The sequence below is a fragment of the Scyliorhinus canicula genome, chromosome 16 (assembly GCF_902713615.1).
Source record: "Scyliorhinus canicula chromosome 16, sScyCan1.1, whole genome shotgun sequence".
Taxonomy (NCBI): Eukaryota; Metazoa; Chordata; class Chondrichthyes; order Carcharhiniformes; family Scyliorhinidae; genus Scyliorhinus; species Scyliorhinus canicula.
The window spans coordinates 114,709,504-114,721,846 of record NC_052161.1 but is presented as its reverse complement, the minus strand read 5'-3'; the positions used below and the strand labels follow the sequence as shown (position 1 = coordinate 114,721,846).

Below are 12,343 nucleotides of genomic sequence, written 5' to 3'. Positions count from 1 at the left end.
TCTCCGGGCACTCCGGTGTCCTCCCACAAGTTCCGAAAAAGTGCTGTTAGGTAATTTGGACATTCTGAATTCTCCCTCCGTGTACCTGAACAGGTGCCGGAATGTGGCGACTAGGGGCTTTTCACAGTCACTTCACTGCAGTGTTAATGTAAGCCGACTTGCGACAATAAAGATTATTATTAAAACAATCTCAGCTGGGAACCCATCTGGGCCTGGGCCCTTCCCGGACTGCAATGACCCCACTCACTCCATCACCTCTCGTAGCCCCATTAGGGCCCCCATCCCTTGCACTCTTAGCTGCTCTACCCTCAGAAACGCCAACCTAACCAGAAAACATCTTCTTCCCTTGCCCCCTGGTGGGGGGTTCTGACCAGTATAGCTTCCGGTAAAGGGCTTCCAATACTCCGTTAATCGCCTCCGGTTCTATTACCACTTTGCCCCCTTCATCCCTCAACCTACCAATCTCTCTCGCCGTCACCTGCTTCCTCAATTGGTGAGCAAGCATCCTGCTGGTTTTCTCTCAGTATCCCTCTAGCCTTATGCAATTGCCTCACCGCCTTCTCAATAGAAACAAGTCCAAACTCCATTTGGAGCCCTCGGTTGTCCCTTAAGCCGAGCCTCCACAAGCGACAGAGTATTTTCGATCTACTGTCAAAGCTGCCTCCATCAGCCTGAACGTCTCTTCCCGCTCCACCCTCTCCTTGTGCACACGGATCGAAATAAGCTCCCCCCTAATCACTGCTTTCAATGCCTCTCATACGATTATGCCGGAAACCTAACCGGTGTTATTCTAGTCTACATAATTCTGAATGGCCAGGGTCCGGGGAAGTATTGAGGGGTACCTCGAGGTTAACGATACGGGGGAGGTCCGGGTGGGGATGGTCTGGGAAGCCCTGAAGGCAGTGATTCGGGGGGAGCTGATATCCATCCGGGATAGGACGGAGAGGAGGGAGAGGGAGAGACTGGTGGGGGAGCGCCAGGAGGTGGATAGGAGGTACGCGGAGGCTCCAGAGGAGGGATTGTTGGGGGAGAGGCATAGCCTACAAGCTAGGTTTGATTTGTTAAAGGCGGAGGCACAGTGGAGGAAGGCACAGAGGGCGGTGTATGAATATGGTGAAAAGGCGAGTAGGATGCTGGCGCATCAGCTCCGCAAGCGGGATGCGGCTAGGGAAATTGCTGGAGTGAGAGATAAGAGTGGGAATGTGGTAGAAGTGAATGAGGTCTTCAAGGACTTTTATGGGGAACTGTACCGGTCGGAGCCACCGGTGGAGAGGAGGGGAATGGAGAGTTTTCTCGACGGGCTATCTTTCCCGAAGGTGCAGGAGGAGCAGGTGGAAGGGCTGGGGGCGCCGATTGAGCTGGAGGAGCTGGTTAAGGGGATTGGGCAGATGTAGTCTGGGAAGGCGCCGGGGCTGGACAGGTTCCTGGTGGAGTTCTATAAAAGGTATGTGGACCTGGTGGGCCCCCTGTTGGTGCGGACGTTTAATGAGGCATGGGAGGGGGGGGCTTGTCGCGGGCGCGGATTTCCTTAATCCTAAAGAGAGATAAGGACCCCCAGCAGTGTGGTTCATACAGACCCATATCTCTCCTTAATGTAGACGCCAAGTTGCTGGCAAAGATCCTGGCCACCAGGATTGAGGACTGTGTGCCAGGGGTGATACACGAGGACCAGACAGGTTTTGTTAAGGGAAGGCAGCTGAATACGAATGTACGGAGGTTGCTAAATGTCATTATGATGCCGGCGATTGAGGGGGAGGCGGAGATAGTGGTGGCGCTGAATGCAGAGAAGGCCTTCGATAGAGTGGAGTGGGGGTATCTATGGGAGGTGCTGGAGAGGTTTGGATTTGGAGAAGGGTTTATTGTGTGGGTGAGGCTACTGTATGAGGCCCCGATGGCGAGTGTGGCTACGAATGGGAGGAAGTCGGAGTACTTCCGGCTCTACCGAGGGACCAGGCAGGGGTGCCCCCTGTCCCCCTTGTTGTTTGCACTGGCAATCGAACCTTTGGTGATGGCGTTGAGGGAGTCAGGAAGGTGGAGGGGTTTGATGCGGGGTGGGGAGGAACATCGGGTGTCGTTGTATGCAGATGACCTGTTACTGTATGTGGCGGACCCAGTGGGAGGGATGCCGAGGGTGATGGAGCTGTTGGCTGAGTTCGGGGCCTTTTCAGGCTATAAACTGAATCTGGGCAAGAGTGAGGTGTTTGTGGTGCACCCGGGGGACCAAGAGGAGGGAATTGGAAGGCTCCTGTTTAAGAGGGCAGGGAAGAGTTTCAGGTACCTGGGGGTGCAGGTGGCCAGGAGCTGGGAGACTCTTCACAAGCTCAATTTCACCAGGCTTGTGGAGCAGATGGAGGAGGAATTTAAAAGATGGGATATGCTGCCACTGCTGTTGGCGGGGAGGGTGCAGTCCGTCAAAATGACGGTGCTCCCGATGTTCTTGTTCCTGTTTCAGTGCCTGCCCATCTTCATCCCCAGGGCCTTTTTCAGGAGGGTGACTAGTAGCATTTTGAGCTTTGTGTGGGCGCTTGGGACTCCGAGAGTGAAGAGGGTCTTTCTGGAGCGAGGTAGAGATGGAAGGGGGCTGGCACTGCCCAACCTTTCGAGTTATTATTGGGCGGCCAATGTGTCAATGGTGCGTAAATGGGTGATGGAGGAAAAGGATGGAGATGGCGTCCTGTGGAGGCACGAGCCTGGGGGCCCTGGTAACGGCGCCGTTGCCGCTCCCTCTCACGAGGTATACCACGAGCCCGGTGGTGGCGGCGACCCTAAAAATATGGGGGCAGTGGAGGCGGCACAGGGGGGGAAATGAAGGGCTCGGTGGAGGCTCCATGAAGGGGGAATAATCGGTTCGTCCCGGGGAACATCGACGGGGGATTTAAGGGGTGGTACAGGGTGGGCATTAGGAAGTTGGGGGACCTGTTTATGGGCGGGAGGTTTGCGAGCCTGGGGGAATTGGAAGAGAAATTCGGGCTCCCCCCAGGGAACACGTTCAGGTACTTGCAGGTAAAGGCGTTTGCTAGACGGCAGGTGGAGGGATTCCCTTTGCTACCCTCACGGGGGGCAAGGGACAGGGTGCTTTCGGGGGTGTGGGTCGGGGATGGGAAGGTGTCTGACATTTATAAGGTCATGCAGGAGGGGGAGGAGGTGTCAGTGGAGGAGCTGAAGGCTAAGTGGGAAGGGGAATTAGGGGAGCAGATGGAGGACGGGACTTGGGCGGATGCCTTGGAGAGGGTTAACGCTTCCTCTTCATGTGCGAGGCTTAGTCTCATTCAATTTAAGGTGCTGCATCGGGCTCACATGTCCGGGACTCGGATGAGTAGGTTCTTTGGGGGCGAAGATAGGTGTGTCAGGTATTTGGGGAGTCCTGCGAACCATGCCCATATGTTCTGGGCATGCCCGACACTGGAGGAATTTTGGAAGGGGGTAGCGAGGACGGTGTAGAGGGTGGTTGGATCCAGGGTCAAACCGGGCTGGGGACTCGTGATCTTTGGGGTTGCGGCGGAGCCGGGAGTGCAGGAGGCGAAAGAGGCCGGTGTTTTGGCCTTTGCGTCCCTAGTAGCCCGGCAGCGGATCTTGCTGCAGTGGAAGGATGCGAGGCCCCCAAGTGGCGGGGTTTATCAAACTGGAAAGGGTCAAATTCGCCCCGAGAGGATCAGTACAAGGGTTCTATAAACGGTGGCAGCCTTTCTTAGACTTTCTGGCTCAGAGATGGGGAAATGGGTCAATAGCAGCAGCAACCTTGGGGGTTGGGGGGGAGAAGGGGGGGTGTTATCTATTTGTTCCACGGTTATTCAATTTAATATGTTGTTAATTTAATATGTTGTTAATTTATTTTGTTGGTCATTGGGGTTGGGGGGGGGGGGGGGTCGGTGTACGAGCTGTTACGGTTCTGGGGGTGTTATGACTGTTATTGTTAGAGACCGTTGCTATTTTCATTACTGTTTGTTGTTGTAGAAATACAAACTTTTTCAATAAAAATTATTTAAAAAAAAAAAATTATCAATGGCCCCTTCTATCCTCTCACAGATCCCTTCATCAGCCAGAAGCTCCATATCCATTCTCCACTGGGGCCTCTGCAGGGGTGCCCCTCCGCACTTAAATCCACCCAATGCTGCGTGTGGTCAGAGACCATAATCGGCGAGTATTCAGATCCAACCACTATTGTCAACAATGTCTTATTCATGACAAAAATGTTGATTCGGGAATACCCCTTATAGACATGGGAAAAAAAAAAGAAAATTCCCTCACCCGTGGACTCTTGAAGAACCATGGATCCCACCCCACCCATATGCGCCATAAACCTAGACAGCTCCTTAGCCATTGGCGACAGCTTCCTGGGTTGAGAATAAGACTGGTCTAATTCAGGGCCCCATACCATAGTAAAGTCCCTCCCAAAGATCAACCTGTGCGTGTCCAAGTCCGGCATCCTCACCAGAACCCAGCTCATGTATTCCACAACCATCGGGGTATCTTCCAGCCTCCCACTCACCATCACAAATCCAACCCCCTGGGTCAGCCGCAATCTGCTCTGATGCGAAGGCCACCTTCTTTCTAATCGGCACTGTCACTCCTCTTGTTTTTCATATCTAGTCCAGAGTGGAAAGACCTGACCCACCCAGCCTTTCCTTAGCCTCGTCTGACACCCTCACACAAGGGTGTCCACACTGACATCCTCGCACCCAACACATTATAAACACACACTCTCGCGACACCGTACAAACCCAAACCCAGAACAAACAACCCCCAACATGAGAAAAGTAGGGAAGAGAATAAAAAAGGAAGAGGTAAACAAAGAAGCATCAGCCAAATTGGCAACGGCATGGTCCGACATATTCCTTGATCCCATGATCACGCAAAACCCTGCTTGTCTTGTCCAGAGTATCCAAATAGAACCCCTGGTTCTGATAAGCGATCCAAACAAAGTTGAGCTGGATACAATACCCCAAATTTCACCATCCTTATGCAGGACCACCTTGACACTGTAAAAATCCGGCCCGTCGCTTAGCCAGCTCCGTGCCCCAATCAGGGTAGATTCGGACTACATTCCACTCCCAGGAGCTCTTCTTCGTCTGCATGGCCCAACGCAAAATTTTCTACTTATCCGGGAATCTGTGTAGACACACCACCATCGCTCTTGGCTGCTCACCCACCTTCGGCTTCTTCTCCAGTGCTCTCGGTCCACTTAGAGGTCGGTCGAAGGCCCTCTCTCCCATCAACTTTTCCAGCATAATCTGTGGCCTGCGAGCCCTCGATCCTTTCTGGCAGCCCTACCATATGGAGGTTTTGGCATCTCTCATGGTTCTCGTGTTTCCCTACCTCCTCCCATAGCTTCTTCTCACTTTCTGCTATTAAAGTGTTCTCTGCCTCCAACGAGGCCAGCCACAAACTTTTTGCGTCTTGTTTGCGTTGGCGATTGAACCTTTGGACATTGCCCCAAGAGCTTCTGACAGGTGCAGAGGAATAGGGAAGGGGTCGAACACAGGGTGTCCTTGAATGCTGATGACCGTCTGCTTTATATAGAACATAGAACAGTACAGCACAGAACAGGCCCTCGATGTTGTGCCGAGCTTTGCCCGAAACCAAGATCAAGCAATATGATCCCCAAAATGGGGGATATCATGGCGCTGTTGAAGTGATTTGGGCCTTTTCAGGGTACAGGTTTAATTGGGAGAAAAGAGAGTGCTTCCCGGTTACACAGCCAGTTGGCTTACGGGTTCCTATTTTAGATAATTAGGGGTGCACGAGACTCAGGATTGGCCTGGCTGAGAAAGTGAATTTTACAAGCCTGGTGGGCAGGGTTAAACTGAACTTGCAGAGGTAGGATAGCCTTCCTCTGTCCTTGGCTGGCAGAATTCAGTCGGTAAAAATGAACATTTTGCTGCGTTTTTTGTTTTTATTTCAGTATTTGCCAGTTTTTTTGCCAAAATCCTTCTTTGGGGGAGTGGAGAGATTGATTTTGACATTTACATGGGCGGGAAAGGTAACTAGGATTCGGAAGTCGATGGGTGCAGATGGAGTTGTGTTCGGTAGGGGATCAGGCTAAGGGCGTTGGCGACGGCTTTGTTACCCTTCTCTCCGGGGAAGTACTCAGGGAATCCGGTGGTGGCTGCCACATAGAAGCTATGTTCAAAGATGTGCATAGAACATAGAACAGTACAGCACAGAACAGGCCCTTCGGCCCTCGATGTTGTGCCGAGCAATGATCACCCTACTCAAACCCACCCGATACCCGTAACCCAACAAACCCCCCCCCCCCCCCCCCCCCCCCCCCCTTACTTTTTTTTTAGGACACTACGGGCAATTTAGCATGGCCAATCCACCTAACCCGCACAGCTTTGGACTGTGGGAGGAAACCGGAGCACCCGGAGGAAACCCACGCACACACGGGGAGGACGTGCAGACTCCACACAGACAGTGACCCAGCCGGGAATCGAAGCTGGGACCCTGGAGCTGTGAAGCATTTATGCTAACCACCATGCTACCGTGCTGCCCACCGTGCATGTTAGGTGGATTGGCCATTCTAAATTGCCCTTCGTGTCCAGAAAGGTTAGGTTAGGTTTACAGGGATAGGGTGGAGGTGTGGGCTTAAGTGCGGTGCTCTTTCAAGGGGCAGGTGCAGACATGATGGGCTGAATGGCCTCCTTCTGCACTGTAAATTCTATGATTCTATGGAGTCAATTCCGGCAGCACTTTAAATTGGAGGCAGTATGAAAGTTAGTGCCAGTTTGCCCGAACCACATTTTAAGCAGCGAGGCTGGACGTTAGATTTAAGGGATGGGAGGAGAAGGGGTGGCCACCTTGAAGGATTTGTTTTTGGAGGGTTGATTTGTGAGCTTGGAGGAGTTGGTGGAGAAAGTTGGACTTTCACGGGCTGAAATATTTAGATATTTGCAAGTGAGTAACTTTGCGCAGAAGGTTTTTCCGACATTTCCAGTGGTGCCGCCTTCCTCGCTGTTCGAGAGTGTTTTTTTCACTGGCAGGGATGGAGGGATTTATGGGAAATTCATGGCGGAGGAGCCAGTATCCTTGGGGAGGGGGAGTCAAGGCCAAATGTGAGGAGTTGGAGTCCGAGTCTGGATGAGGGGTGTGATGTGAGATTCTGCATAGAGTGAACGCAATGTCATCATGTGCGAGGCTAGGGCTGATAAAGTTGAAGTTAGTACAAAGGGCCCATGTGACCAAATCTAAAATGAGTAGGCGGTTTGAGGGAGTCAGGGATGAGGAAGAGCATTGCGGGAGGGCCCGTGTTCTGGTCGTGTCTTAAGCTTGCGGGGCTCTGGGCCTCCTTCTTTAGCACCATGTTGGCGATCCTACAAATCAAACTGGAGCCTGGTCCCCTCGGGACTATATTTGGGGTGTCGGTGCTGCCTGAACGGCAGACTGGGGCGGGGCCAATGTTCTGGCCTACACCTCGCTGATTGCTAAAAGGCAGGTACTGATGGGTTGGAGGTCTGCTTCTCCACCTAGTGCTCGATATTGTTGGGGGATCTTGTGGAGTTTTTGTATCTGGAGAAGGTTAAGTATACCGTAATGGGTGCAATTGATGGGTTCTACCGGAGATGTTAGGAGTGGGGCAGTTTTCGGGGGGGGTGGAGGATTGGTTGTTTCTTGTTATTAATTTGTTACGCAGAACAATTGAAAAGTTAAAAAAGAACTGCATCTTGTAATATAAACTTCCTCCTCAAATGGATTACTTTTAAAAGTAAGTAGACTCCCTCCAGTTACAGCCCAAACGTTAATTCAGGGACATTCCAACCCCTCATGCTCCCTAATCTATCTCCACTGTTCCTAGATCAGACCTGCGACTTATGGTCCATCTAGCTGAATTATGCACAGCCTTTACCAACAATATCTATCAATGGAGGAGTCACACAAATCATCAATAATACCCATTAAGTGCAAAATCTCACCTAGTGAGCAGTTGCTTTGCATTCTGCCATCTGTGGAGCAGCGCAGCATTGCACCAATCACACGGCCTCCCACCATGACCACGCGAATATCCTTCCCATGAGATTCCTTTACGTATTTCTGGAAAAGGTACGGGGCATCATGCCGTATCAGGTGAGACAAATCAGACAAATGATGCTTGTCCCGTGCCAAGAATACTGCCTTCCCTGGAAAGGACAACATACAGTCAAAACTTTGTTATGCATCAATATGTTCAATTTTTGCTCAAGCAATAAAGAATGATATACATGAAGGGCAGCACGTGGCACAGTGGTTAGCACTGGGACTGCGACGCTGAGGACCTGGGTTCGAATCCCAGCCCTGGGTCACTGTCTGTGTGGAGTTTGCACATTCTCCCAGTGTCTGCGTGGGTTTCACCCCACAACCCAAAGATGTACAAGTTAGGTGGATTGGCCAGGCTAAATTGTCCCTTAATTGGAAAAGAAAAATAATTGGGTGCTCTAAATTTATTTTTAAAAATGATATACATGACATTAAAATACATAAGCCAATGCTGTATTTTACTTTGTGATATTTTCATATAAACTCAATTATTTATTTGAAAAATTATTTTAATCCTTTCCTGTATTATTCTTTGCTACTCTCCTGAAAATGCTGGTTCTTGCCATTCCACTGAGTACCATGCACCCTCCGGTACCTTACGAAGGAAGGTAATCTTGCTATGCAATCCTGCACAGCGAACACGTCGGCAGGTTATTTGATCACCAAGGTGTTGATGAATCTCAGGCGACCATGTTTTTACCTAGGGGTGAACTCTCATATTTATCATTAGTGGTCAGCAGATCATAACCAAGGGCAAAGGTCTGGCTGATTCCACACCTCCCCACTTCACCCCACCCAGTGATGAGGGAACTGTGACCAATTACAAACGCTGCCTGAACTGTTTTAACAGATGAGACCAGCTACCTCATTGCAGTGCAGAGGTCATGCCACCCTTCACTACTTTAATTGCTAGATCTTAACAATTGTGTTAATAAAGACTGCAGAAATTAATTTAAATTCATGTGACTTTACTGTATCAGTACTTAACTGTAAAACGAGAAAGAATTTATACCTCGATGACCTCGTGTATTTTTAACTACTACTGGATAACCCAAAGGTTCAGCTTCATCAATCATTTTTGCAAAGTTTTCGTGACCACCTGTTGTTAAAAAAAAATGTTTCTTATTACACAGACAGGTATAAGACTATAGATGCTTCAGTCCCCATTGCCCCAATTTAGTTGTCTGCAGGAGAAAACAATTTTTTCCCTCTTTTCCATGCCCCAACCAAGATAATCAGAACATTGACATTTCCAAATTGAGCCAAAATCTAGACACATTTTATGTTATTCTTGCAGAATACTGACCCTACCGGCTACCTTCCCATTACAGCATCTAGGCATTTCTTAAAGTAAGTCAAGTGTTTATGGTCTCAACTACCCAGCCTTGCAATTTGTTTCAGCTTTTAATCACCAAACAAACAGGCAAACTGTATCAAAGAACAAAGAAAAGTACAGCACAGGAACAGGCTCTTCGGCCCTCCAAGCCTGCGCCGACCATGCTGCCCGTCTAAACTGAAATCTTCTATACTTCCAGCGTCGGTATCCCTCTATTCCCATCCTATTCATGTATTTGTCAAGATGCCCCACAAACGTTACTATCGTCCCTGCTTCCACCACCTCCTCCGGCAGCGAGTTCCAGGCACCCACTACCCTCTGTGTAAAAAAACATGCCTCGTACATCTCCTCTAAACCTTGCCCCTTGCACCTTAAACCTATGCCCCCTAGTAATTGACCCCTCTACCCTGGGAAAAAGTCTTTGACTATCGACTCTGTCTATGCCCCTCATAAACTTGGAGAATTCTATCAGGTCACCCCTCAACCTCCGTCGTTCCAGTGAGAACAAACCAAGTTTATTCAACCTCTCCTCATCGCTAATGCCCTTCATACCAGGCAACATCCTGGTAAATCTCTTCTGCACCCTCGCTAAAGCCTCCACATCCTTCTGGTAGTGTGGCGACCAGAATTGAACACTATACGCCAAGTGTGGCCTAACTAAGGTTCTATACAGCTGTAACATGACTTGCCAATTCTTATAATCAATGCCCCGGCCAATGAAGGCAAGCATACCGTATGCCTTCTTGACTACCTTCTCCACCTGTGTGGCCCTTTCAGTGACCTGTAGACCAAGATCTCTCTGACTGTCAATACTCTTGAGGGATCTACCATTCACTGTATAATCCCTACCTGTATTTGACCTTCCAAAATGCATCACCTCACATTTGTCCGGATTAAACTCCATCTGCTATCTCGCTGCCCAAGTCTCCAAACGATCTAAATCCTGCTGTATCCTCTGACAGTCCTCATCGCTATCCGCAATTCCACCAACCTTTGTGTCGTCCGCAAACTTACTAATCAGACCAGTCACATTTTCCTCCAAATCATTTATATATACTACGGACAGCAACGGTCCCAGCACTGATCCCTGCGGAACACCACTAGTCAGCCCTCCAATCAGAAAAGGACCCTTCCATTGCTACTCTCTGCCTTCTATGACCTAGCCAGTTCTGTATCCATCTTGCCAGCTCACCTCTGATTTCGTGTGACTTCACCTTTTGTACAAGTCTGCCATGAGGGACCTTGTCAAAAGCCTTACTGAAGTCCATATAGACAACATTCACTGCCCTACCTGCATCAATTATTTTTGTGACCTCCTCGAAAAACTCTTATCAAGTTAGTGAGACATGACCTCCCCTTCACAAAACTGTGCAGCCTCTCGCTAATATGTCCACTTGCTTCCTAATGGGAGTAGATCCTGTCTCGAAGAATTCTTTCCAATAATTTCCCTACCATTGGCATAAGGCTCATCAGCCTGTAAGATCCCTGGATTATCCTTGCTACCCTTCTTAAACAAAGGAACAACATTGGCTATTCTCCAATCCTCCAGGACAACACCTGAAGACAGTGAGGATCCAAAGATTTCCGTCAAGGCCTCAGCAATTTCCTCTCTAGCCTCCTTCAGTATTCTGGGGTAGGTCCCATCAGGCCCTGGGGACTTAGCCACCTTAATATTTTTCAAGACACCCGACACCTCGCCTTTTTGGATCTCAATGTGACCCAGGCAATCTACACACCCTTCTCCAGACTGAACATCCACCAATTCTTTCTCTTTGGTGAACACTGATGCAAAGTATTCATTTAATACCTCGCCCATTTCTTCTGGCTCCACACATAGATTCTCTCCCCTTTCTTTCAGTAGGCCAACCCTTTCCTGGTTACCCTCTTGATTTTTATTACCGTGTAAAAAGCCTTGGGATTTTTCTTAACCCTATTTGCCAATGACTTTTCGTGACCCCTTTTAGCCCTCCTGACTCCTTGCTTAAGTTCCTTCCTACTTTCCTTATATTCCACACAGACTGTGTCTGTTCCCAGCCTTCTAGCCCTGACAAATGCCTCCATTTTCTTTTTGACGAGGCCTACAATATCTCTCGTTATCCAAGGTTCCCGAAATTTGCCATATTTATCCTTCTTCCTCAAGGAACATGCCGGTACTGAATTCCTTTCAACTGACATTTGAAAGCCTCCCACATGTCCAATGTTGATTTACCCTCAAACATCCGCCCCCAATCTAGGTTCTTCAGTTCCCAACTAATATTGTTATAATTAGCCTTCCCCCAATTTAGCACATTCACCCGAGGTCCACTCTTATCCTTGCCCACCAGAGGGCAGCACGGTGGCACAGTGGGTTAGCCCTGCAGCCTCACGGCGCTGAGGTCCCAGGTTTGATCCCGGCTCTGGGTCACTGTCAGTGTGGAGTTTGCACATTCTCCCCGTGTTTGCGTGGGTTTCGCCCCCACAACCCAAAAATGTGCAGGCTAGGTGGATTGGCCATGCTAAATTGCCCTTTAATTGAAAAAATGAATTGGGTACTCTAAATTTATTTATTAAAAAATCCTTGCCCACCAGCACTTTAAAACTTACTGAATTGTGGTCACTGTTCCCGAAATGCTCCCCTACTGAAACTTTTACCACCTGGCCGGGCTCATTCCCCAATACCAGGTCCAGTATAGCCCCTTCCCTAGTTGGACTATCTACATATTGTTTTAAGAAGCCCTCCTGGATGCTCCTTACAAACTCTGCCCCATCCAAGCCCCTAGTACTAAGCGAGTCCCAGTCAATATTAGGGAAATTAAATTCTCCCATCACAACAACCCTGTTGCTTTTACTCCTTTCTAAAATATGCATACCTATCTGCTCCTCTATCTTCCACTGGCTGTTGAGAGGCCTGGAGTAAACCCCAAACATTGTGTCTGCACCCTTCTTATTCCTGATCTCTACCCATATAGCCTCGCTGCCCTCTAAGGCGTCCTCCCACAGTACAGCTGTGATGCTCTC

The 12,343-nt window shown here is 49.4% G+C and overlaps 1 protein-coding gene across 2 annotated transcripts in view; it reads right to left on the bottom strand.

Moving 5' to 3' along the window:
- Positions 1-12,343, bottom strand: part of rimkla (ribosomal modification protein rimK-like family member A) — a 106,486-nt gene that overhangs the window by 10,160 nt on the left and 83,983 nt on the right. The window contains exons 3-4 of one of the 2 annotated variants that reach the window (XM_038821704.1): positions 8,999-9,109; positions 7,911-8,114 (exon numbers count right to left, since the gene is read on the bottom strand). In XM_038821704.1, the coding sequence (XP_038677632.1) occupies positions 7,911-8,114; positions 8,999-9,109 (315 nt within the window). The remainder of the gene's footprint in view (positions 1-7,910; positions 8,115-8,998; positions 9,110-12,343) is intronic. The other variant, XM_038821705.1, reaches the window with a different exon arrangement.